The sequence below is a fragment of the Diadema antillarum genome, unplaced genomic scaffold (assembly GCF_040938485.1).
Source record: "Diadema antillarum isolate AM-2024a unplaced genomic scaffold, OU_Dant_1.0 scf00000147, whole genome shotgun sequence".
NCBI lineage: Eukaryota > Metazoa > Echinodermata > Echinoidea > Diadematoida > Diadematidae > Diadema > Diadema antillarum.
The window spans coordinates 902,387-930,123 of NW_027271036.1; the positions used below are offsets into that span (position 1 = coordinate 902,387).

The following is a 27,737-nucleotide window of genomic DNA, read 5'->3' on the forward strand; positions in this document are numbered from 1 at the left end:
TCGTATGTCAAATTGCATTGTGCTGTACACACCCACAATTACCACACATACTCACATTTATGTGTACATAGAATCACCACATATGTTCACATATTTGTATAGTGTATGTATGTACATTTATGTGTATAACAATAACCACCACATACATACACGCAAACACACCTGTTTTCGGCAGTGAAATGAAATGTGCAATAATCAGAGAGGCTTTGTCCTGGAGGTAATATCTTTCAATGTAGCATGTAAAGTAGTACATCCATCTTGCCATGACCCCAATTTATGCTATGCATTTCGCTCAAAATTATTTTACATGCACGCATTATTACCCCCTGCATCTGAAGTTAACATTTTGTGCCCGCATCTTAAGCGCAGCAATCAGATCAGCGGAAATATGATAAATATCTGAATAATGCATGACCCCCATTAACCCAGCATCTTGGGACACGCGGCCTTCCTCGGCAATCACGCCGGAGCATCTGCAAATTTTTCCTCGGCGCACCGGCGAGCATCAATAATGCAGAGGCGTACGCATCGTGCATCCTCCTCCCCTTCCCCCTACCTCCTTCCTTTTGCACTTTGGCAAAGGTGGGGATGTGAGCGCGGTAGGGCAGGCAGGCGGGGCTGGGACGCTGATGGGAGCTGGCTGTGTATGCGCCTCGTGCCTGCCTACGCTTCTTGATTACTTTTCAGCCTTGTAACTACTGACCTGCATGAACAAGACAACTCTGAGCCTTAAACTTACTTTAAAGGGGCCACGCTTGCGTGCCCCCGCTCATCTAATGGCGTGTCAGCTTCGTATTATTCACACAACACACACCGACGTGTGAAGAAAATTAATAATAGACTAAACAAGGTAGCGCGCTGCTAGTGTAATGTTGTATAAAGGTTTGCCTCTGCACACCTCATTATGTACAGCATTTCCAATTAAGTAATTTCGAGCAGTGCATAATTGTCTCTATTCGTATGCATAATTTTCTCCTTCCATGCATTGCACTATAAGTTCATATTGCACACAGAAGTTTGCATGGAGTCTTGTACACTGTAAGGCTTATAAGCTTTTATAGCACAAGAACTAGCAATTATTATCATTTTTTTTTTTTGCCATAGCTTATGCTGTAATTTGGACTGCTACATTTTCCTTCTACATATTCTTATGGCTGCATTTAATTTTTATCTTACAGAGATAATTTGAATATGTCCTGAATTTATGCTATTAAGGGTATGCCTTAAAATTTTGTGAGCCAGCTACTAAAAGGGACAGTATAGTTTTGGTTGAGATGGGAATTCATCTTTTAACTTTGTGTGAGATAATTACAATGCCCTTTATGAAATATTAAAGAGCATACAATTCTAAGAGGAATTCAAAGTGTATTTGATGAAAATTGGTTTTTTTAATCGGCTGAGATATACAAAAACAAAGTAAAACAAAGTTATCCTAATAAAAGGTGGATCCCATCTTTTATTAGGATTGCTTTGTTTTTGGACATCTCGGCCATTTCAAAACCAATTTTCATCAAATAAAACTTTGAGTTCCTCTGAGAATTGTATGCTCTTTCATATTTCATAAAGTTCCTCATTATCTTACAATAAGAAAGTTGGAAACATGAAGCCCCCATCTCAACCAAAACTATATCATCCCTTTAAGTTGTAGAGTGTGTCTGGCAATGCCTGTTAGATTTTGTCCCATTTTAGCCCTCTCTTTTAGACTATTCTCTTTGGAGATTGTCGGGTTAAAATGGACTTGAAGGAATTCTGCTGCAAAAAGATGACAGACAGAACTTATTTTTCTCTTTTTGTAAGGTAGCCATGGTTTGGGATATTGTTAGTAACAACATATGTCAAGTCCATGCATGAGCAAACATATATCTACATGGGCTTTTTTACACAAAGACACACATGTGTACACACATGCACACATAAATACATACATGCATACACACATACAAACACACATACATACATGTACATTCATAAATAAATTATGCAAACATACACACACATTACACACAGACATACACACACACACACATACATACAAACATACATACACACACACATCCTTCACATGACTTCACAAATGGGACACCTAGCTGTAAAAACACTGTAAAACAGTCTTCTTATCCATTACAGCATGAAAGAAACATATAGTTCGTTTTAACAACCACAAGGACTTTCTCTTCAGAAGACAATTAATTACAGAAAGCAAATTTTTCTGTGTCCTCAAGCTTCTTGCTCAAACTACACAAGCCCCCACTTACACATGTATACACATGCAGACAATTTATACATAATAGGCAAGTGTAAAAAGACAACTGAGTATCTTGGATACTTACATTCGCTGAGCGGATCTAACGTGTGCAGCATGAGCTGGAGTGCCCCATGGCGAAACACGCTGGCGTTGTTACGGAAATGGGGCAGGCTCACTCTCCTGTCATTCTGTTGGGAAAACAGAATAAAACCAGAGATGGAAATATAACATTTTTACCTCAGTTTTACAGGAAAAAGAAAAAAAAAAAAGAGGAAACATATTATTGGCCCTGTCCAGTTATCTAAGATATGCACTCATATGCAGATGTTGCAAGTTGATATCATATAGTGATTTCTGCAGAAATCTCACCTGTCTCCCCCCCCCTCCCACATTCCAACCCCCACCCCATCCCCCCCCCCCCCACCCCCTTATCTCTCTCACTGACGATGACTTCAATGGGCAATTTTGTGATTAGAAAGACAAAAGATGAAATGAAGCCAGATAAGTGGGGGAGAATTAAAGGCACCTCTACCTTTTAATCTACTGCACAGCTTGCTCTAACAACAGTATGCAGAGACATGTCTAGCCCCAATGCTTGAACATATATATATACATACATACATACATTATATATATGTATAGGCCTACATATATGCAGACTGCTACCCATGACAAGCATTAGCTACAAAGTCTGAAGTAAATCAAAAGCCCTACAGCATAGGGATATTCCCTTCAATATTCCCCTGCACTGTTTATTCTAACCATCCTGGGTGACAAAGCCACTACTGCCACTCGACAAAATCTCATTTGTATACAAATTTCACACATCAAATGCAAAGCACATCACACCATGCCAAAGTACTCATGCACTTATCAGATTGCCTTTCTTGGTGTTCAAAGTGTTTACCAAATTACTGTATCCTCTCACATCACATTCGCATCAACATCTTTTTTCCTACCTACCCTTATTTTTTAGCGACCTGTAATGAAATACAATTGCTCTTGTTTTTAAGCCTACGGTAACAAGTACACAAACACCTGCACACAGTGACACTGAATCTATATGCAAGATGTGACTCCATCAGTATTCATGCACATATCTCTAGAATATATCACTGTTGAATTACTTGTGATCCTTTGTTTTTCTTGACTGGATTTGAAAGTGAAACCAGATTTGCATTAGATCTATAAAGAGGGGCACAAATCCACATTGCAAAGTGTCTATTTTCAGTTACTTTATAATTTCGACGAGTTTGATCTTTGTTCATTTTAGGAATGGACAAATGTACTGAAAATAACAGATCCATGACTAACAAGTGAAAATGTATGCACACAGGAGATTGAGGCTCATCTGTAATGCATCCAAAGAGTCATCACATATTGCATTCCTGGAAATACGCCTTCATCATGTCTGCCTACAAAATTTGTCAAAACTGAGTGAAGTGGACTGAAAAAAACAAACAAACAAAAACAACACCGAAAAGAAAAAAAACAACAACTTTGCTATAAATCACTGTGTGCGGCCAAGCCTGAACTGAGCAAATCAAACCCTTGCTATAATCTGCAATCAAAGAATTTTCTTCTCATTAACTTCTCATCGGAAAGAGAGCAAGAGAGAGCGAGGGTGAAGGAGAAATGGCATAATGGCCTATCCCAAATTACTTGGGTGCCTTGCAGCAGCTGAGATTGAGGTCAGAATCATGTGGGGTACATGTGAGGGTAGAACTTTTACAATGCCTGACAGACACGCAGTTTCCATGAGGTCAAAATTACTCGGGTAATCCCTTTTTCAGAGCAGGGATTAAGGTTCAGTTAAAGTTTTACAGGTATACAGATCAGCAGGATATTTCATCATTGGGTTGACAAATTGGGCATACCCATATTTGGCAAATTGCATAGAAATGCTTGTTTGTCTCTTTCCAGGTCAATAACAGACAGACTTAAAAACAGCCAAGCATTCCATGCTTACATCCAGACTTGCTTTTAGGCCTACTCATAAGGACTGATGTGATCAACATCTAACTTTTAATATACAATACAGTCTTCATTTCACTGTGATTGCCAAATCTATTTGGCTGAGGGAAAATTGATCATGAAAACCAAAACAGAATTGGGGGATTCAAGAAAGGTATTTTTTCATCTCTTTTCCATATCATAATCTACACTGTTCCCTGTGTGATTGAATCAGTGATTGTATAGTGAATGAAAACTATAAAGTAGGAAAGGCCTTCATACGACAAACATAGTAAAATCAGACTTTGCTCGACAAATTTGACAGACGTGCTTCCAATACGGGGAATGCAACAGCAAAGCATATTAAACAGCTGACGTCATAAGCCACTTCAGAGCTCATGGGCACATTCAATTAGTATGAATGACCTCTCTGTTTTTTCTCAGTCGGTTGGGGGCACTTCGCTCATTTTCAGAGTGACGTAATGCATAAGCTTTATGTAACAATAATTCATGGGATTCATCAATCCTGTTCAAGCAAAGAATGAACTTGCATAGACCAGATGAACAGAATGATCTGTCAATCCACACTTTGGAAGGCATCAATTTCATTATTTTGCATTGAATGTATTAACAATCTCTTTCGATTGATATTACCAGATACCACTTTTGCTGTCAGGTAGCTGTGCTGGCCAAGAACATTTAGATGGATTACATGAATAATCATGACATCACAGATTCTATCCCGCTGAATTTAAAAACCAACATGCCTGTTGTTACAAATGACCTTTTTTCTGCTCATGCGAAAAAGTGGAATGCGAAACTGGCTTGATATTTACTTGGGTTCAGAAATCTTTCAAGTAGTTACTCCATTCTTGTTTTATATGGATGAATATTATATATCATAAAAACTGAAGACATGAACATAATCATAATACACATACATATACTTCTATAAATATAATTTCTTTTTACCATTTCAGCTGCTGATGACTTTGTGTTATACAAGTATGATTAACTGTATTTCCTTAGAAGTTCATTTATTTCATATCTCCATACACCAAGCTCATATAGTTAGGTGAGCTATCCCAAATCAATACACATGTACCTCTGTGACATTTACATACAATCCTTCACACTGGTGCACCAAATGTGTAGCAGGCGCAGATTATATAACTGGGGCACGTTACAGGTACCCCCCTTGAGGTTCATCCTAGGTGGCTGGCATTAATCAGTGAGTGAAACCAGCCGCGCATATTTGTGCCATGCCAAATTTCGTTCTCTTTGCATTTGTTACAGATTAAATTTTGTTACAAAGGCTCTAAAGTCTAATGTATAATATGGAAGTTTCATACATGTACATGTCTCTCCTCTCTCTCTCTCTCTCTCTCTCTCTCTCTCTAACAATGCATTTATTTTATACTGGAATACCTTCTCCCTATACTCTTTCTGTCACATTACCCTTCTATTATATACCTGTACCTTATTGAGTGTGGTTACACCATTAATTATTTACATCATGTATTCAATTGTAAGTTGTGTTAATATTAGTTATCATGACATAGTTGATGTATATAAACAATTTCCTCCTTTTTGTTTTATTGACATCATGATGAATCAAATTTGATATCATGAACATCTTTATTATGTGATATGTGGTGACACATGAGGGCTCATATGCCTCCGGGTAACAGTAGAGAATTTTACTTTTATGAACCCTGGCCCATGTGTCACTCCCTTTAATACATTTTATACACATACCCCTGTATGCATGTTATATTGCAATTGTATGGCCAAATAAATGATAATTGATTACATCATTCTACATCTCTTAAAGAATATTGCAATTCCTATTGAGTGTATGAACAGCAAATTCTATCATTTACACTGTGCACCTTCCTCTCTTTAAGGCATATTTCTATATGACTCTGCTATAGAGGACACAATAATACTACATGAATATGAATTATGGTAACTGTTTCATGAGTCCATTACAAGAAAACAAAATAGGGAAATTGAGAGTGGTTATTTGCAGCACGGCAAATAAGAACTTCTAAACAAGTCGTTAAATATATCTTCATGCTTGAGATTGTCAATGCCTTTTTTTTTACATGCCCAGCATGTTCCTTGATTGAATTGGACTTCACAGGAAACGGTCAATGCAGCTAACATGTAATAAGCTGCAGAATCCAATGTTGCAGTGAAATCCTTTTGTGCAATTCCTGTTCGATGTGTTCATATAACCACTTCCTCTGTCCTAGAAAATGTGTGATGATGACAAAATGTCCTTGATGAAATATCCTGGCATTCACAATGAGAAAATTGAGACTTTTTCTGTCTCTTTTTTTCCCTTTTTTTTTTTGTCCCTTAATAGGAATTTACATTGCATTTCATTTTGTTAAATAATTGCGTTGTAGTGCTAGAAAATTTGACATTTATTGTGCTGGAAATTATGCTTCGTGAATGAAAGATGTATGGATGCTGCGAGATTTTCTTCAATTTTGTGAAATGGAACTAGTACAGACAGGTTGATTCAATCTAATCCACTAATGGTCTTGTATCAAGTCCTCTTGCCCACTTTTAATCACGTGATTCAATTTGACATGGATTGTGATCTACTTTGGACTGCATTTTGTACGGTCAGATCTCATATACTATATTCTTGGCACCCTATTGATAGTCCTTGAAATATTGTACTTGCACACATTCAAACAATAAATTCGTCCCACTTTTCACGAAGTGACGGAAGCCGCATGGTTTCCGTGCGGCTTTCCGTCACTTCGTGAAAAGTGGGACGAATTGTCATATAATTAGTCTCCGCTTCATAGTCATATCATACATTGAATTGTCCTGCACTTTGAGAATTGATTTCAATTATATAGGGAAAAAATGGAGCACAAATTGAACACAAACATCAACCAAATTAAGCTGATTTTCTTTAAAAATTAACTTTGTCATTTTCATTAACTTTAAGTAAAACTATTTGAAGGGACAATTTCCAATGCAAGTCCTATTCAATACTTAATTTCCATTTCTGTAGGTAATAGGTTGTAGTGCATACTGAATATCCATGGAGGGATGGGGATGCTGGATACATTTCCTCCAACCAACCATAAAATCAACCACGTTGATTTTATAGCATTTTACCAGTACTATTTTTTTTAAACCTAATATCTGCTCTTATAATAGTCATTTTATCATATCATAGCATATCTCTCTCTTGTTTGTTTGTCTGTCTGTCTGTCTGTCTGTCTGTCTGTTTGTCTGTGGCTGTCTATCTATCTATTTGATATATTTATTTAATCTGTCTACCTATCTATCTATCTATTTATTCACTTATCTATCTATCTATCTGTTTAACCAGTAAGACAATTCACAAATCTGATGGCACAAGAACATTTCACAAGTATGATAACTATTAAGATTGTGTGAATTCCAAGAGCAATGTCGTGAATGGAGTACGAACACAATTAACATATGCAGCTCATAAATGCAATTCTATAGTTGTACAAGCCATATTTAAAGGGATCGTATAGTTTTGGTTGTGACCTAACTTCAGGTTTCTAACATTTTTGGTGAGATAATGAGAAACCTCTTATGAAATATGAAAGAGCCTGTAATTCCAAGAGGAATTCAAAGTTTACTTGATGAAAATTAGTTCTGAAATGGCCGAGATACCAAAAACAGAGCAATTTGAATAAAATGTGGGACCAACATTTTATTATGATGGCTTTATTTTACTTTGTTTTTGGATGTCTCAGCCATTCCAAAACCGATTTTCATCAAATAAACTTTGAATTACTCTTAGAATTGTATGATCTGCACTATTTCATAAGTAGTTTCTTGGTATCTCACAAAGAGTTAAAAGCCCAATTCTCATCTCAACCTTTAAAGCCTCCCTATGTGCATTCCAACTTTCATCATCTTATTATCATCTATCTTATTGTGTAATTTGTACTGATTTGCATGGTATCAATATTTGGTGTCAGTTTTGTTGTTTTTGTCGTCATATGTTCATATGCTCCTATTTTTAATGCTGGAATTAAATTGTCCATCACCTCATTATTCAATTTAATACATGAGGAGGACTCTTTTCATCAGCAGGAATTCCTGGGAGGGGGATCTAAAAGTTGCCAGTGTTTACAGAATCCAGGATGCTAACATCAGGCAGTTAATCAGTGCTGTGTAGAGAGCATGTCGCCTCCTTGCTTCCATGAGACTGTTATACCATAATTAAACAGCAGCTGGAGCCAGGCAGCATGCTCAACATTTATTTTACACACTCTTAAAAAAAACTGCAATAACACGGCAGCATGATGAATCTCAGTGGAAAGCAGAGTTATGTGAGCATTAAGATTGATCTCACATTCTTTTTCCTTCTTCCTCTCATTTTTTCCCCCAACAAATTAATCAGTTCATGCAAAGATGCCAGAGGGAGACCTTAAACTGCATCCGTTTCATTAACACTAAGATAACTTGATTAAGAACTGAAGTTCTTCCACTTCTCACAGAGTAATGTTTATTGCGTCGGATGGTAAGTTTTTTAACTAGTAAAGCATTCAGAAAGCGCAGACCTCCGCCAAGACAGCAACTAATTTTCATCCATACATGCATGCAATTTCCCAATATAGAAGCCTTTTGTTTGCGTCATCAGCTTCCAGCTGTGCGGCACCTTACCAGAGTAAAGCACGCGCATTGATGTGCATATATGTAAACCTCCAGTACGCGCTGCTTGAACTCCCAAGTTCGTTGACCCCATATGCCAAAAGATTAAAAATCCTTCAAAAATCCATGAAAATTCCTGGATCACTACCAAAATTCAATCATTTCTTCCTTGTGTCATTATCAACTTTTAATGCCAGTTTCATTCAAATCCATTCACAACTTTTTGAATTATTTTACAAATAGACAAATCAACGCTGATGATCATTTAACCTCCTTCATTGATAGAGATAAAAATTACACCAGATACAAAATCGTAACTTTCCCGGATATCAATTCTTTTTCATTTACTTCTACTCAAATGATTAAGGTTACAGTTATTATTGCTGCTCTTTTGTGCTTAGCAAGGTGTGGCATACTGCCCACATGATTCATCCACACCATAACAGCTTTCAAGTCCTGAAGGGAAGAAAATTGCCACTTTTGACAGCTCCTTCATCTTGTTATGAAATGGAACTGTCAAGACGACCAAAGAGCTATCACGTCAGTAGAGATGAAATCGCTCCGTGTGAAGTAAATTCAAACACGAAATCCACAATCGTGACTATCAAAACCGGCTTCCTGGTGTTTGGCTGCTGTATCTTATAGCTGGTTGCCTGGCAACCGCTGCTCTATCAAAGTTTCACCTTGCTCGAGCCCTTCCCCTCACCCGGACTAATTGTTGATCTAGGTTGAAATGATAACTTCATCAGATGTTTGTGCAAATCATGGCTGATTTTTGTTGGAGATGTCAGTCCGGGAGAGAGAGAAAGAGCGATCCTTTGTAATAAGCTTAATTCTGCCTGATGCGGTCCCAATGTTGTTGCCATAGCAACTGGTAACAATGCCTGCATCTCCCTCTTCTCAGCGAGGGAAGGAGTCAATATCGTGATAGGGATGACTGTCTGAAGAGTTTGTGTTTGCGGCTATCAGTCTCGTTCTTCACCTCTTAATTTTCATTTCTAAATCCAGCTTCCCAGCAACATCTCTAAAATCATCTCTTTTTTAAAAATTCCTATTCAGTTTCAGTCAACCATGATTAACCCCCTCCCATGAATCCAAATCTATGACTTATCTTCCTCGCCAGCGACAAATTTTCTTAGTCCTTTGTCTGACTGCAATCCAATTTCGATTTGAACGAGAGCAATTTCTGTCGTGATCTTACATGCAGGGAATAAACCTTGTCTTGTGGAGTAGCCATCGCTGAATTCGACACCAACAGACATTTCCAAATTAGCCTTACCCATTCATCTATCTTGTCTTCTGTTGTTCTTGTGTTTTTCTCCCAGCTTGCTTAAAAAAGATGCCCACAATCATCTTCATTGGTATGGGTTGTGTTTTTTACTCATGACACACAATAACAAATGTCACATCATCCTGTTTCCTTTTTCTCTTCAGTGATACATAAACATTAGAGAGTAATTGTCTCCTTTCATTTTTAACATCGCATGTCAACCCTTTTACTGATAAGCGTATGAACAAACATTATCATTTTTAAATAATCACATAATTCACAGTCACAATACAGTGCTTTGTGCAGGTGATTTTACATACAACATTTCTTGAGAGCCGTTTAGCTGGGAGAGACATGGTAGAGTTGTGATGCAGGTGAACAGTTATGATGTTCCACCTTGATCTGTTTCCCTCTTTTGAGATCTTCCTTGCTTTTCAGTTTTGTCCATATCAAATTACAACATAAGCTTTTTTTTTTCATTCTAAGTCTTGCCAGTGGCACTAAACTGTTCATGACTTCTCTCTGCAAGTTCTATGCTTGTCCTGTATTTTTTCTGAAGGTGGGAGGGAGTGTTTATCACACACTTCTAAGAATCCTACCCTGTTGTCCGATGCAGCACCTTTCATAACATTATGGTGCTTCCATCCATAAAGCTATCGATCCCGCAGGATGTTTGTTATTTTATCTGTCTTTCACAAGTGCACTCAAGCTCACGGAGCAAGTGTTCTCATTATGGTTTTGTGGACAGACAATTCTTTGTGAAATGCAGTACCTTAACTCTTTAAGTGCAACTGTGTAAACCCCCTGTGTGCCACATTATTCTGAGACAGCAATGTAGTCATACTTTGGGAAAACACTATTTTTCAAATCTGTGTGACTTTGACTGATTTTTGTTACCCCAATCATGTAATGAGCAAAGTTGGAGAGAAACTAACAAGCTTTGCTTTGATGAAAATTGTACGACAAACCGGAGATTTTTGTTCTTTTCAAACGACCAGTAGCTACATTATTGTAGAGGCATGGCTTTTCCACACAAAACAGTGACAGAAACTGAATAATCTCACAAATCCAGTAGGGAAAACCCCTTTATAGTCAATCACCACATAAAATGCATGCTACATGTGACAGGAATGGAATCGCGAGAAGCACTTTCATTGTACTGCGGCATTTGGCAATTTATCAATTGGTTTGGATGGGTTTGTGCATCTGAGCAGAATATACAAAGTTGGCACGCCGTTGACTGAGTCGGGCATGCAATCGTGGCACAAAAAGAGTTTAAGACAGCAGAATTCCACCTCCAAACTTCAACTGTCTGCATAGGTGCTAACCTACAAGACTGACTGTAAAGAGTTGACGAACACATAATTAGATGCATTTTGGAATCGGACATCTAGGTAACCCACAACAATTTGTATCTCTGACGTAGTCTTACTAATTCTGATTGTCAAATGGTCCTGGGGTATCAGATATGAATCCTTGAATCAAGTGAATCACATTAGAACAATGTTAGAACAATTACATAGACAGTATGATTTACAATTTTTCTTTTGATAATTCATCTCAGTTGAATTTTAAATTCAATTATGTTCAATTAAATTGACATTTATTTAATACACAATATGATCCCAGTGATTACAAAATGACCAGGTCAACCCTCATGCTTTCTCTGGGTTCATATGAAATTTGAGCATATGACATTAAAGTATTTCTTTTTCAATTATTTTCATAACACCACCCCCCCCCCCCAAAAAAAAAAAAACTACATGGATTTTAGGACTTGTGTACAAATGGATGGACAGTCAATTTACCATAAAAATCATCATCTCTCTGGCATGACTTCATAATGGCAGCATGAAATTGTTATTTAAGCATCAAATCAGAAAGCAGAAGAAAGTCAAGAAGCCTATTTCTTTAGCACCGTGCCCTTCATGATGACTTCAAGTCACAATCTCCTAATTCTATTTTTAGCCCATTATGAAAGGAAGTCCAAGGCACTAGAACAGGTCAATGCAAGACTTCCATATTACACTAAGTGAGTCTTTTATTTTGATTAGAGGTACATTATCATTACAGATGAGTTGCTTCATTCGTGTGGAGAATTCTCCAGTGTCAAACTGATGCTTTTGCCCAGTCTGTTCCCCCCAAAGTGATACTCAAATATTTTAGCAAGTCATGAAATTTAGACATGGTAGTGATGTGACTTTCAATGTACTCTAACTCAATGCTTTCAGCTATCACAGTTTAAGAGCTTTTCTAATCGGCTTAAATTTCGCATGCAAATGGGTGTGGTGTGATTGGCTGGCCTGGATTTTAATGGCTCATCCAGAGAGACTCTGGTAGAATTACTCTCTCCACTTCAACCAGAACTTCCCTTTCCACTAAAACCACAAATAAACAATCTTCCATAACTATCTAAAATTTCCCTATAACATATGATAATTCTTCTGAGCCACTCATTTTTTTTTCATGACCACAATCATATTTTTTATTGAAAAGTGTCAAAGAAAGTTGTATAACTTTTTGAACTACTGTAAAAGTAGAAATTTTCGCAGTGTTGAAATTTTAGTGCAACCCGAAACTAGCGCAAATATAAAAGCATGCAAATATTTTTGCTTGCCATATGTTCCAGTCGTTGATGTCTTCATTCCGCGGAATTAAAAACATGTGAAACTCTTCTTACCCCGCTGAGCGCAAAAAAAAAAATTAGTCGCACGAAAACATCCACTTTTACAGTATACTTAAAGCACCCTTAATTCACAATGATGATGACACTTTGCTGCCTGGCAGTCATTTCCTCAACATCACTTTAAAGGTAACATGCTACCCAGAATTCCACATTCTTTGTCTGTGTGTGTACTTACATAAAGATCAGTGATAACGCTGTACACGAATCATCACGGGGATTCTCAAATATATGCAAGCCAGGCCAGCCTCCCCCCTCCATGGTATTTACACGCTATCTGGTCTTTAAAGTTAGTGCCTTTCTCAGAGAGTGGCAGCACTCTGTATGCATCCTGTGATAATTGCCAATCAGTTTTATCCAGGTACATACATTTCAATATCTTTCATACAATCTAGGCACACTGTTAGCGGTTCATCTTCTCCCTAAAGAACCTCACAAGTTTTGATACACAATAAAATGAACAAGGTGAGGAATGAGCGTACCAAGAGCAAGATTTTTGATCTCATACCTTTGCTAGTCTGCATGTTCAGTATTCTCAAAACTCAATATAGGTTACAAAACTTTCTTCTAGCTCCTAACTGCAAGAAAATAAAATTTCCCCATCGCCAATACTTCAAGATCATATCTAGATGGATGCAAATATATATTGTATGCATCAATAACGAAGCAGTGGCACACTCATCCATCATGACATGGGGGAATTGCGTTTCCAATGGCAATATAAAAGGAGGTCCCTCTCTCTCTTTCTCCGAGTTATATGGGTATGGGATGATCAATGAGTCCAGAGTCGTATCATTCTATCATTCATCGTTCCATCTTTTTAATTAAGCAACACTTTTTAATAATTGCCATACTGTTATTATTGAACAATGAACATGATATCAAAGATTCTATGGATCTAAGGATATGTATGTGACAAAACAAGTGGTATTGAATGCTTTTAAAAACAGGTTTTATGAGCCTGCATTTGTGATTTATTTGAAGAAATTCATATAAAGCAAAATTCATTTAAAACAAATCTCTCTGTAGCCTACACCCAAACCATCCAGGTAATTGACAGTTATTACTTTTGAAGTTCATTCCATCTGAATTTCATTATCTTATTTGCGCACTGATTGCAATGTGATTTCAACCACAATTTGCGGCAAAAGCAAGAGGAACTTTAATTGTGTAGCCAGTGGCTCCAAAGCAAGGAGTAACCATCAGTGCTATTTTTGCACTGATATCAATGTTTTGGTTGTCTCTGTTGTTATTCTTCAGCACAAAATAATTTTGATAACAATTCTATGATAAGTTCTGCAGGTAATATCTAGGTCTCCCTTTCTCCAAAATCCATTTTCTTTAGATAATCATATTGGCCTGCACATGATTTTTTGTGTGTGTGTGTGTTTTATTGAAAAGAAAATACAGTAATAAACATGGAACCTATCAAAATATCAAAATTGCACAAAACTTGGCATAAAAACAATACAAAACCACTTGTGTGTATAGGGCATGTGTGGCCACACAAGAGTACCTAGAGATATACTTATAGTTCATTTCCCTAAACAATGAAATGCAGATTTTTCACATGATCCTCTCAAATAAACCAGGGTATCCTCCCTGACCCAAATCTCAACGCTAAATCGAAGATGAACACACACAATGAGGGGCTACAACAAGTGAGGATTGTCCAATTCCTTCATTCAATCAGTCTTATAATGTTCATATATGGGTAATACCATTGGGAGCAGGATTAACAACGATGCACCCATTTGCACAAATGTGCACACTAAAGGTTAGACAAAAACTTGCTTCAAAACTTATGCACCAACACAAGTGTAACAAGACCTGCAGTTTTCCCTTTGCAACAGGAGCCCCCATAATGGTGCCTAGCACGAATCACTTCAAATTACACCATGACATTTGAGAAATATCATTCCTGCAGGCTGCAGAACAGTTTCTGGATACAGTAACCACCTTTAAAAAAAAACAAAAACAAATTTGAAAATCACGTAAACACATCAGCTTGGAAGCAGCAGACATGGTGTATATCAGCTTACCACATATTATGCGCATGTACTGAATGGTAGAACCATGAAAACAAAATGTCACTGGGATGCTGAGGTCTTGTATGTATTACATCGCAGAATTAGTTTTTACAACGAAGGAAATAAAACAAATAAAGAAACAAAAACAAAAGGAAGAGAGACTGTGCTGCTACAATATTTAGATCCTCAAAAGGCTCCTGAATGCTAAGATTTGACTTTCAGAAAATATATAGACTAGATGGGGAAACAAAAACAAAAAATAAATAAAAACCAGCATGAAGCATGAAAACAGAATATTGCTGCAGTGTAATTTCAAGAGTGTCTAGCCATTTACGAGCCATACCTAGCTAGATTTTAAAGCACAAACGAACACAGGCATGCACACTCAATTTCACTTCACAGATGCTGGTTCCGGTAGAAACACTAGGTATCCAGGCAACAGCATCCGCTCTGTATCCTGTCAATATAACCCAGACAAAGGCATCAGCATTGTCTGGTCCTATAATAATTGTGATACTAGGTTCACTGCGCTCCTCTACTACTATATTGTCAATAACTGTAGACCCATATAATACATTGTAAATTAAAAAAACAACATAATTTGCTGATGTGCTAAATAATAAAGATAACAATTTATTTTCACTGGTACATACAGTATCTGCAAAGTCATTCATACAGTGGAAAGACATTGCTACTGACCTCAGAGAATGTGCCTAATGGGGAGGAGAAGTATTTCAAGCCTGAAGAATCCAATGGGTTGTTTTAAACAAATATATATAAAAGGACAACAACAACAAAAAACTTTTCTTCAACGAGTCTATATATGTTTATGCACACAAAATGATAATTACATGTATTTACAGCTTAATCTGAACAACACGGTCATGACAATTTGCTGTCCTCCTACTAAAAATTTGTTCCCAAAATTTACAATAGAGTCTGAAGTGACAGTCCATTTCTCTACAGAGACAATTCTACACATTAAAGTTGTATTTCAGCGCCACTACATGAATACTCGCATCGTTTCCACTTAATACCTCAAACTGCCAAAAAGCCATAAAGAATCTGATTATTGTACAAAAACACATCACAGGCATATTTTCATCTTGTTCTCCTGCAGCTAAACATGATGGTCTGTTTATTTTGCCATCCCTTTCGAGAAAACGGGGGGCATTTGCCCTCACGATATCACAGAAGGCTCAACCCATAATGCCCTAAGAGCTTAAATTGCCACCTTTTCAGCTTTTGAAGAGCTCTGCATATACACGGACGACGGGGCTGATGACGGGGGATGGGACGGACCTGGGACAGCTGGGCTCTCATTACCACACAGACGCCTCGTAAAGGTGATTGCGTGGGTTTTTCGTGTTGCCAATTTGGGGATACTTCCCAGTGAATCTTTTGCAGACGCTTTGGTTTTCTGCTTTCATGATTTTTGTATTTGTTTATTGGTTTGCTTTGGGGTTTTTTTTTATTTGGGCACATGTGGGGGCAGAAAATTAGATTCCTTATTCAACTGGTATTGCTGTGTTATAGCATTTCAGTCTGCATCAGATGCAAATATGTTAACAAGATTTAATGGCATATGCGGAGTAAATTAGAGTACTTACACGTTATAAATATGCATATACATATAATAACACAGAGACCCCAACTCTCCTGCTTTGGGTAAGAGATCTCTTTCTTTGAAACCATTTTCACAAAATCTCTTGTTAACCTGCTTGAGCTTAAGTTTCTTCTGCTCTATAGCTGTGTGCCTCCCACCCAAGATATATTTCTCCCACTTAAGATTCTGCTTTTATCTCGCCCGACTTCAATTATGCCATACATGTTCGAAAAAATAAGGCTAAAGACAGCACAGGAGGGCATTCTATTAACTCTTCAAGCTTCCAGGGCCCATATGCGGGCCCTGGACCCCATCCACCCACAAGGGACATTGAGTTTCATGCTCGTGATGTGCGCTATGCAAGCATAATATTGTGTGCATGTTCACGTGATCAGAGTCACTAGTTTGCTAGGAGGTCAAGACAAGAGATTAAGAGATGCTTAGGGTTGACCCCCTACTAACATTTTATACACATTCATACCCACTAGTTTTGGGGGGTTTTTTTCCCAGTGGCTTATTCAGGCCACTAAAATCTTTGAATATGAAATTCTGCTGGCACAAAAGATAAATGTAGTGCCCCCCCCCCCCACCACAAAAAGAAACATAGTAATCTATTTTTAATCTTAGTTGCCCAATCGGGCTACCAAAAGATAACCTTTTTTGAAGTTTGGTGACCTGACATCAACTTTTACTGACCCTTGGCCACTGCTAATGTCGAGTCCTGTGGGCCCCCTGTATAGCATTATGTATATTGTCCATAATGTCATATACATACAGCTGTACATATTCAATATGACTTCACAAGGCCCACATGGGTGAAGACATCTATATCTACAGAGTTTTGTCAAGAGTTTATCAGTATGATTGTCCAGTGTTTGATGGATAATTTGATCAGTCATGCACACTAGGAAAAGGAACGAGGAAAAGTATGGATCTGACACAACTAAATAGGTCACTACAGATTGTGTTGCAAAAGCTATGCCCCAGGAAAAGAGTGATATGAGAAGCTAACAGCACTGCTTGTTTTTTACTGCTAACACTCAAATCAAAAGGATCGCTCTGCTGGAATTCTGCTGAATGTGACTTACATGAAGTGAAGTAGGTCACTGGTATGTTGTGGCATACAAGTCATACGAAGTTGGTCACACAGTTATAAAACAAGAACAAACAGCACTGCTTTTTACTGGACTGTTTACATCAAATGTTACTCATGGTAAAATTCTGCTTTACAAGAAAACATAACATGAAAAGAGGCACTCTGACATGACAATGCCAATCAATCAACTCTCCCTTTTACATTCTTTCTAAAAGTGTGCTTCTTCTTAGAACCTTAATCCACATCTTCTTCAGATGACAAACTTTCTTTTTGTCTCCACAAGTTATCTTCTTTAGATGACAAACTTTCATTTTGTCTCCACAAGTTATCTTCTTTAGATGACAAACTTTCATTTTGTCTCCACAAGTTATCTTCTTTAGATGACAAACTTTCATTTTGTCTCCACCAGTTATCTTCTTTAGATGACAAACTTTCATTTTGTCTCCACAAGTTATCTTCTTTAGATGACAGACTTTCTTTTTGTCTCCACAAGTTATCTTCTTTAGATGACAGACTTTCTTTTTGTCTCCACAAGTTATCTTTATTTTATGACAAACTTTCTTTTTGTCTCCACAAGTTATCTTTATTTTATGACAAACTTTCCTTTTGTCTCCACAAGTTATCTTCTTTAGATGACAAATTGTTTTGTCTCCACAAGGTATCCTTATTTGATGTTAAATTTTCTTTTTCTCCCCACAGGTTATCTTTATTTTATGACAAACTTTCTTTTTGTCTCCATAAGTTTTTTCTTTAGATGATAAATTTTCTCTCTGTCTTTTGAGTCACCAACCCCCTAAATAAATTAAACTGATGAAAAAAAAAACCACCATAATAAACCGCTAACTGACCAGCACTTAGAAAATCAATTCAATACTATCATTTACATGGTTCCATGACATTTGCTCGTACGAATGCTCCCATGAAAAATCTGCATGGTAAGCTAAACATGAATTCTACTCACAAACATAACCCCAACTCTCATCCTTTTATCAAACTAAACCTAAAACCCTGTCACAACCCTAACCCTAACCCTTAGTCCTTGAAGAAAATAAGATTAGAGCAAATGTCACAGGAGCAAATGTTGTGTCACCCACTTTTATAAATGTCAAGCCATTTCAAACAAGCGCATGCGCATGCACAAACACCTGAAGCCTGCCAAATTTTCACATGAGCGCATTCCAACCAACAGCTATGAAAACAGCTGCTTTTTATTAGCAAAAAAAAAAAAGAGAAACATAAATCAAACACAATTCATTCAGCGATAATGTCATTCAAAAAGGTTCTAATGCTTGGCTCCATCACAGCACTGCTTTTTCGACTACAGGATACCCGTATGTGGCCTCTGCGGGGATTTACGCCAACCATGCGATATCCCGTAGCTGGCCCAATATGGGTTAATCAGTCTCAATGCAGAGTGCTGATTTTTACACTACTGAACATGCATCACTTGATGCGGCAGCACCAGGGGGTGGGGGGGGGGGGGGAGCAATTGAGCCAGCAGCAGATCACAGGATATGCTGTGCAGGCTGGGATTAATAACTATGTGAATTTCAACAGAACTTGTTTTAATTCAATCTTTTCTTGATAAAGATCAAAAAATTACACTTAATATCTCGGGTGTGGTAAATAATCAGAACCTTCATTTCTGCCATAATTTTCATCTGTTGTGAGCCCATTAATAACTTCAAGAATGGGATAATTGGTAGGGATTTTATATGACAGAATGCATTGTTGCATAGGGAATGTGAATCCTTTGTAGGCTGCATTGTCTTAGTATGAATTTTCCCGACTTGCTCTATACAATACAAATAATGAGATAAAAGCACAGAGTAGATGAATTATGAGCTAACCTTGTTCACTACATAATTTTCCTACTTTGACGTCAGTCATAGACGTACTTCTCAGTGCTAAATGTCAATAACATAGACGGTGCGTGTCATATTCCTAGAACTGAAGGCAAAGTGTAATAGTCGGTGTGTGTGTTTGCCAACGGTTCATGCATTTTCATTTTAAGCCTATAGGGATTTTAAATTCAGACTCTGTAACACAAGATCATGTGTTCAAAAAGACACCTAATTCTATCTTTTGTATTCTTTACATATCTTGATTGCATCAGGAAAATTATTTCGATTTATTTCACGTCTATGATAGCTTGGTCTCCACTGACGGTAATTTATGTTCCTAAGTGCTTGTCAGAATACCCCATGACATAACTTCACTGCATAACAAATTAATGCATTAAAGTAATGAATTTCAGCAATTATTCAGTAAGATTTCAGGATAATCATTAATGCTGCATATCACCTTTACGTGTGTAACAGCTGGAACACTTGTACTCTGTACACGAGCGATCGTTGTAGCGTGAAGGCGTGCTCATAAAAGCTCAGACAGAAATTTTGCATATGTTAATAGGTGACATTAATCTATTTCACTTCATCTATGCAAGATCATGAAGGATGGGTTTTGATTGCATAAATACTATAAATTGCTCTTATTAAAAAAAATGCAAACAGTTGTTTTTTGGATGAAAACAGCATTCAACCACTAAAGCAGGACAAGAGAATTTCATATTCTCCTAAGCTCCCAAGGGGAACATAATTTTCCACTTTAATTTGCTAGTATACACATGTAGTTCAAGGGCACAAATGGTTCAGGCCCTGGGGAAATCTGTTAATAAAGTTGGTCTGCCTTCATGAAGATACTGGTCAACATCAGCAAATTGTGATATTCCACGGGACATTCAGTAGGACTTCCTCTTGAGGTTTCACAGAGTTTTCTGAAGAATGCACTGATGTGATTGAGGATGGGGGACATACAATATTAGGAATGCCAATTAGAATGAAAGAGAGGGCCTAAAATGCATCTACATGCAGCTACTTTGCACACAAAGTGCCTGAATTTTGACACTACCAGGGGTCGAATACAGGCTTGTGCCTGAAAACTGGCATCCTTGCAATATAATTATGTTCAGCTACCATGTCTTGTGTAATTAAGTGGCAGTTAACATATCCCCTGAAGATCAACGAACAAACAGAATATAACTGCAAAAACTGCATGCTTGGAGGAAGAGAAGTCCCGAAAATCTGTCAATATTTCTGGGTGATGGAAGACAGTCTCAAGCTTGCTCTGCATAGTGGCCATTATCAAAAGCGGAGAAAATGAAACTTCATGCAAGGAGAGCTTCCTTTCACATGTGCCAAGCAATAGACTGGAATCTTGTGTGCTCATGCAATCCTACAGTGGGCGGTATGTCAGGTGTCTCCCATTTTACTGAACCAGACTGGATTGCACTGGTTTTATCTGCATTCCCTTCATACATGCATTCTCCTTCTTTCAAACATGTGGGCTACTCATTGCTCAGTTTTAATGCACTGTAGATATAATTTGGTAAAAATGCATCTTTAATTTTTCTTTTTTGATTCTCACCATTGCTGTTGGCTGCATGCACAGCAGAATTTTTTGATATTTCAAACACTATGTTTGGTGTTGAATGCAATGTGTTGCATTCATTTTCTCTGCTTGTCATAATCTAAATATCATTTCTTAATGAGCATCAAATTTTCTGGTGATCATTTCTTAATGAGAAACAATTATGATAAGAATCGGAATTAATGAAGACTGCTCCATAAGGCTTTCATAGGCAAGATGACCACTGATGTAAACAATATGAAAATAGGACAGTCAAATGTGTATGAGTAATGATAAGGCAGCCATTCATTGGGGACGTGCACTGATTTTTTTAGAAGCGAAGGTTGGTCAACAAATTGAGGACGACAAGCATTTTTCATAATGTCGATATAAATGCAGAATAGCATCTCTGTAACACAGAAGCTGGCAGTTTTGTCCAGGCGTATCTGTTCACTGGTGTTCCCACAGAGATATATCCAGTAATTGCTTCATCATCTTCTTCCACGCACTGAAATCTCCCGGGTAACATCTTTGTCATCTCGCACAGTGTTCTGAGCACCCTCATAGTTGATGAAAAATCAATGCATGCAGCGCAATCAAATTGGCCATTCCTGGAAGAGAAAATGCATGATATACCTTTTTTCCACCACTCGGAGCTTTTCCAAACAACACCTCAATGTTCTCCACAGGTCTGATCTGAATGGTCAAAATGGATGAAATCATAAAAGTGCAATGGAGAATGGATGAACGTGATTTGCAATCAAGACTACCATCTGAACTGGACACTGAGTATATGAACTAGCATCTAGCATTTACAACTCTCAGATTGGATAAGACACATGGAAAACACAAAAGGATTTGCTACATACGGGATGTGATATATATGTGACTAACTGGAAGCAAAACTCAACTGGATAGATAAAAGGAGAGCTGCCTACACTCATGTTTCATGAAAAACAACCTCAGGCAAAATAGAGCACTTCGCAGAAGTTTGCAATATCCTTCTGAGCTACTCCAGCCCCACCCCCCCCCCTCCCCTTCAGCGAGTTTCTGGGTCTCAGTAGAAACTTCTGTTTATCTATAATCTTTTTTTTCTTCAGAATGCCACTGGAAGGAGGAGATGCAACAAGATATGTATGTATACATATATATAATATATATATATATATATATATATATATATATATGTGTGTGTGTGTGTGTGTGTGTGTGTATATATATATATATATATATATATAATATACACATATATTTCTTTTGAAAATGAGTACCTATTTCGTTGTCCACAATCATTTGGGGTTTGAGTGTATCATGCAGCTAGTGGCACTACCTCAGAGTTGAAAATACAACCTATTTCCACGTCAACACTCATAAAAAAAAACCCTCTAAACATGGCTGCCGTTGTAGTGGAATCCACAGGCTAGGTCAAGAAAAACTGGGCTATCCTTAACGATAGTTCCCTATTGCTTTATACTGCAACAGCAAGCATTTTGTTGATTTTCTGTTTTCTCAAAAACTCTTACTTCCATTATATAGTATAGAAGCAACATCGAGTTCCTTCAAAGTGACACATTTACAAAGAACAGACAACAACAACAACAACAGCAACAACAACAAAAACAGCAACAAGGACGCAAGATGATACAGAGCCTCGGAAGGATCGTGGGAACGCTCTCGGGAGCAGGGAAGCCTGCTAACGTCATTAATGTAACCAGCCATTTGTTAAAACAATACCCACATGATAATGGAGATCGCATACAGCAGGTATCGCACGAGAGATGGGTTCTTAATGAGAATCCCATCCCACTTTCAAGTTGACGTTTAAAACGATGGGAGTACGATGTAACAGACAGAAGGAACAGACAAAGTTTAAATAAACCAACAAACAAAAACGGTCAAAAACGAGCAGATCTGCATCAAACCTAACTTTGAATGACACATTTCTACGGAAACAGGGCTGCTGTCTTATCTGTTGTGCATGGCCTATGCAAATAAGGTGATGATGTCATTGCAACACAAGTCCCCCATTGGTCCACATACAAATCTTCACTAAATGTGCTCTTCCATTATCCCATTACCCCCCCCCCCCCCCATAGGTTTATTGTCTACAGCATTGCATAATACCGGTACATCATAGACTTTCTATCAAGATACTATTTTTTTTTTCTCGTTCTTTTGTTGTTGGTTTTTTTCAAAGCACATCTTGTTCGTACACAGGAAATACACCATTACGATTACATTCCCTATAAAAGCACAATGATACTTGATGCGAAAATCTGAGCCACGAAGGAAGGAAAACTTTTGTTGTTGTGAGATTTGCCCAAATTATGTGTTAAGCTGCATGCAGCTACGATCCTTTGACACTACCTCAGGCAGGAAAAAAAAAGAAGAAAAAATAGAGTGAAACTTCCCCCCCCCCCTTACTCAGGAGGAAATAAGCCGAGGTTTGAAAGAATCGGATTGATGACGTCAAATGGTAGAAAAACCTGTATCAATTTCACTCAGCTGACTTCACATCAGTCCATCCTCTTTGCGACCATCCCACACAAACAATTCTGCTCGGAGTAACAATTTGGCTCTACATTCTTTCCAGCTGCAGCAGAGTGAAATGTACTTTGACAAAAATCATTTCCAGTTTTGTGTGGCGGAGGCTGGAGCCCCATGTGGACAGATTCAGCATTTACTTGGTAGAATGAGTCAAACTCACGTGTACTTCAAATGGAATTTGGCCACTGTGTTAACTACATGGCAAGGAGATGATGTGTGTTAGAGTTGTTTGAAGACAGACTGCAAAACTGTCAGATCTTGCCAAATACTAAATGGGCTGTATATGTGTATACACACATGCGTATATATTATCATATACAGATGCAGACATATATATTTTAAAGCTAGTTACTTTCGCGGCATGAAATTTTCTTTAATTGGAGCTGATGGCATTTTTTGCAGCATGAGATTCTTGCTAATTATCCTCTTGCATTAAATGCATAGAATGTAGGCAAGAACTTTAGCGTGCATTTTAATTTTGCAAATCTTGGCTCTTGCAAAATTAAAATGTACATGAACACTTTGTTTTAAAGTTTGTGATATGTAATATGTGTCTGTGTGTGTGTATACAAATATATATACACATATGTTTCGATATTAAGGTTTATATGTTTGTGTGTGTGTATTGGCTAAGGGAAGGAAAAACAACATCATATGTGAGAGTTTTCTATCTTATTTCACTTCGCATGAAAATGCTAAAATCTACATTCATATCTGATATGTTGATAATTATCATCATGGATAAATTTAAAGCATCACATGATGGGCCTGCATGAATAAAAGTTAAAAATCACTTCAAAGAAAACTAAAAAAAAGTGATTCTTATCACTAAAACACAAGATATCTAGACCTACATGAATGTACACATGCAAAAACATCCCGTTGAGTGCCTAAAGAATAAGGCCATCTTGACAGAAACTGCTGACTCATCATTTACCAATGATGATCTCGTACTGAAGAAGCCACGCAGGATCCCCTACGGAGGACAAAAATTTGGCCATGTAATTGGAGTCCAGTTTATAAATGATAAATTCTGTAGTCTGGAGTCCTGGCTACTCAAATGAAATGTTCAGTAGAATGACACAGAGTGATAGTCCCCAGGAAACGGATAAAAATGACTGATGATGAAAAAGTGATGACATATGCAAGCAAACCAGAAGTCAACATTTCCAGACGGGGTCCGAACGTTCTAGGTCATGTGAAAAAAGGGACATGTATGGCTTACCTGGGCAGGTAATGTCAGTTTCAGATGGACGTATACTGACATAAATTAACTCACATCACTGTAACTGAGTCAACAAAAAAGGTGATTTCTTTTGTTGTTGTTTTCCTATTATCATAGAGTACGCTGACAGAGTTTCAAAGAAAAGATATAAACTGTCGCCATCATGATTAAGTTTTTAGATATCACATTCTCAGGATACTTTTGGTACTTGTCCCCAAGCCAAAAAAAAAAGAAGAAAAAAAAGACTATGTGTGTTTGTGTGTGTGTGAGTGTGTGTGTGTGTGTGTGTGTGTGTGTGTGTGTGCATGTGTGTTCCTGTATTGATCTATTCTAAATATGAATATGTTTGAAAGTATGAGCTTCCCTCAGGGTTTTTTTGTATTTTTCATCATTTTTTTGTGAGTGTCATCTCCTGCATGGCTGCTATATCCTGGCATGGGTATTTACTTTGATCGCAAAGGAGCACAAAAGCAGCCTGGTTTGAGATGTGAAATTCAATACTGAATGATTTTTGCCTAATGGAGGACCGTCACGCGTTCCCGGAAAGAAGGGAATGTGTAAACACCCTATGCTGGGTCTGAACCGATGAATCAAATCATGATCGAGGCTGCGGGGAGACGTTTGAACATGACGCTTCATAACTCCACAGGAGAAACCAGCTTTGACTAGTTGGCTGTAGTGTTCATATGTAGTGTCTTCTTTTGATTATCACTTTTTCAATAGCTTCTTTGGTTTCTCTATCCTGAATGTAGCTGCCTGATTATGACAAAGCCAAAGTTTTGAACAGTCATTCAGTGTCCTTTTTGTGTTCATCCCAAATATTTACTTCCTGATTTCCATCCTATTTAGCTCTGTATCCACAAAATCCCCCTTCATAACTTCAATCAGAATTTTGTATCCAGTAACATTTTACTTTGTAGTTGTGAAGCAATTCATGTCCAGTTATCCCTATGATGGCTGTCTTGTGCATATTTTCCATTATATACTTACATATGATGTAGCATGCAACTTTAATGCTATCTATCTATTTTATCAGAAGTGTGAGTTATCACTACATTATAAACTATATCATATCCAAGCAAACTCTCTCACATGCTATGTTTATATATTTTGTCAGTTTATTCCGGTACTTTACAGGAGAACTGCTGCGATAAATCGTACGAAATCACATCAATTATCTATCAATCACAAGTTTCCCTGTAGAATAAGTGTAAGTCCCCCCCCCCCCCCCCAAAAAAAAGAGTGAGGTACAGTGTATCAAATTGTAATCTTCCTTTGAAGAGAGATGAGGAGATAGAAGGATAGATCTTCAAGTTTATTGCAAAATCCAATCTGGAGACACCTGGTGAGAAATAGATACATCTTGCAGAGACGGAGGCCCTTGTTACAAATCGATAAGTTGCGCTTCCCGCAGCACACGCGTGCGCGTCAATGATGCATGTACCAGAAACAGGGAATCAATGCGGGACAAACTTGGCAAACACAGCGTGCCCAATCGCATCTGGGAGAGGTGTAAGTGCAAATCAACTTTGAACAGTGTAACCACGATGTCATGTTCTCGACTGCCAATTAGCGTCACATATTCTTCTCCTCATCACATGCGACAACGCCACAAGGAATTCTCCTTTCACGCGAGCGACATCATGTCTCCGCTACTGGAGTGATAATCAAGCACATCCTTTAAACTTCGTAAGTACTCAGAAGACAATCCACGAGCAACTTAGCTGGATTTTGACTGATGAGCAGGTAATCGGGAAACGTCCTCGACGCACAAAGCACAAAAACCATCATACTGAGGTTATCACAAAGAGGTACTCATTCCAACGCCTACGCAAGATAGCAAGCCCCTGGAGGGGAATTAACAAATTAGAATGCATACATCATCCAGCTCTGAAGTATATTTCCTTGTCACAAATTCATTTCTCCACTTAATGATGGACTGCATGATAATGATAATAATACATACATGTAATAATTAGTTCTTAGAATGCATAATACCATAAGATAGTCTCTATGCATATACACACGGAAACAAAATCTTTCAAATATTTCTCTATTCACATAATCAACAATTATCAAAGAGATGAGTTTTTAACACAGATATGAATTTATCAAAATCTGTAATGCATCTAATACTGAGAGGGAGATTATTCCATAATGATCAGTGCCATTTTTCCAAAAGCCCTATCACCAAATGTCTTAGATTTGACAACTATTTCAGAGAGGAGATTTTTTTTTTTTTTTGAGCACAAATGGCAAATAATATCATCCTTTGCCATGGTAAAGGACTAATTCCTGTGATAGAAAACTAATGACTTTCTCACCATTTCTCAAGGGAAAGATAAAAGACTATGCAGCTGCACTTCACTAGGAGACCTTCTATCAAGAACAAACAATCATTCAGAATTCAAAAGATATGATAAATATCTCTCTTTGATAATGATAATCCATCGATGATTAGACTTGATTACATGTTGTCTGTGCCATATGCAAGACAAACGCAACATTCTGAAAGAGTCCTGGAAATGTTGTATAAAGCAATACTTATACTAATTACACATAGTATAATGAAAAATAGATCTTAGATAAGATTCCTTCAGAATTTCTTGAGTTTTCATCCAAGTCTTGTCCACATAACTTAAACTTTTGAATCAGGACTTGCTATTACCTGTTCAACACAAGGTAAGATAGTTATATCCTAGTAATTTGAACCTAGCGTGCCATTTCTTTGTGCACGAAGGCACTTTATCTAACATAGCATATATCAAAACCTTGGCTTTGACTTTGCAATCACACCATGTATGAATGGCAGAGATATCTAATTTGCTGTTGTTGGTTTTTTTTTAAGTAATACAATCTCATCATCAATGTATTTTCACAAATTACTTCCTAATAATGACAATCATGGAAGCAGCTGTCATCCAATTTGATACAAAAGTCTGATTTGAGAAGGACTGAGTTGATGTCAAATACCATTATGACCATACTCTCTCAGCAGCCACTGTATCATGC

At 37.6% G+C, this 27,737-nt stretch overlaps 1 protein-coding gene across 1 annotated transcript in view; it reads right to left on the bottom strand.

The window, feature by feature from the left end:
• LOC139721685 (sodium/potassium/calcium exchanger 2-like) overlaps positions 1-27,737 on the bottom strand; it is a 107,926-nt gene that overhangs the window by 47,631 nt on the left and 32,558 nt on the right. Inside the window, exons 2-4 of the mRNA XM_071633015.1 lie at positions 21,624-21,649; positions 16,851-16,857; positions 2,331-2,433 (exon numbers count right to left, since the gene is read on the bottom strand). Of these exons, the coding sequence (XP_071489116.1) occupies positions 2,331-2,433; positions 16,851-16,857; positions 21,624-21,649 (136 nt within the window). The remainder of the gene's footprint in view (positions 1-2,330; positions 2,434-16,850; positions 16,858-21,623; positions 21,650-27,737) is intronic.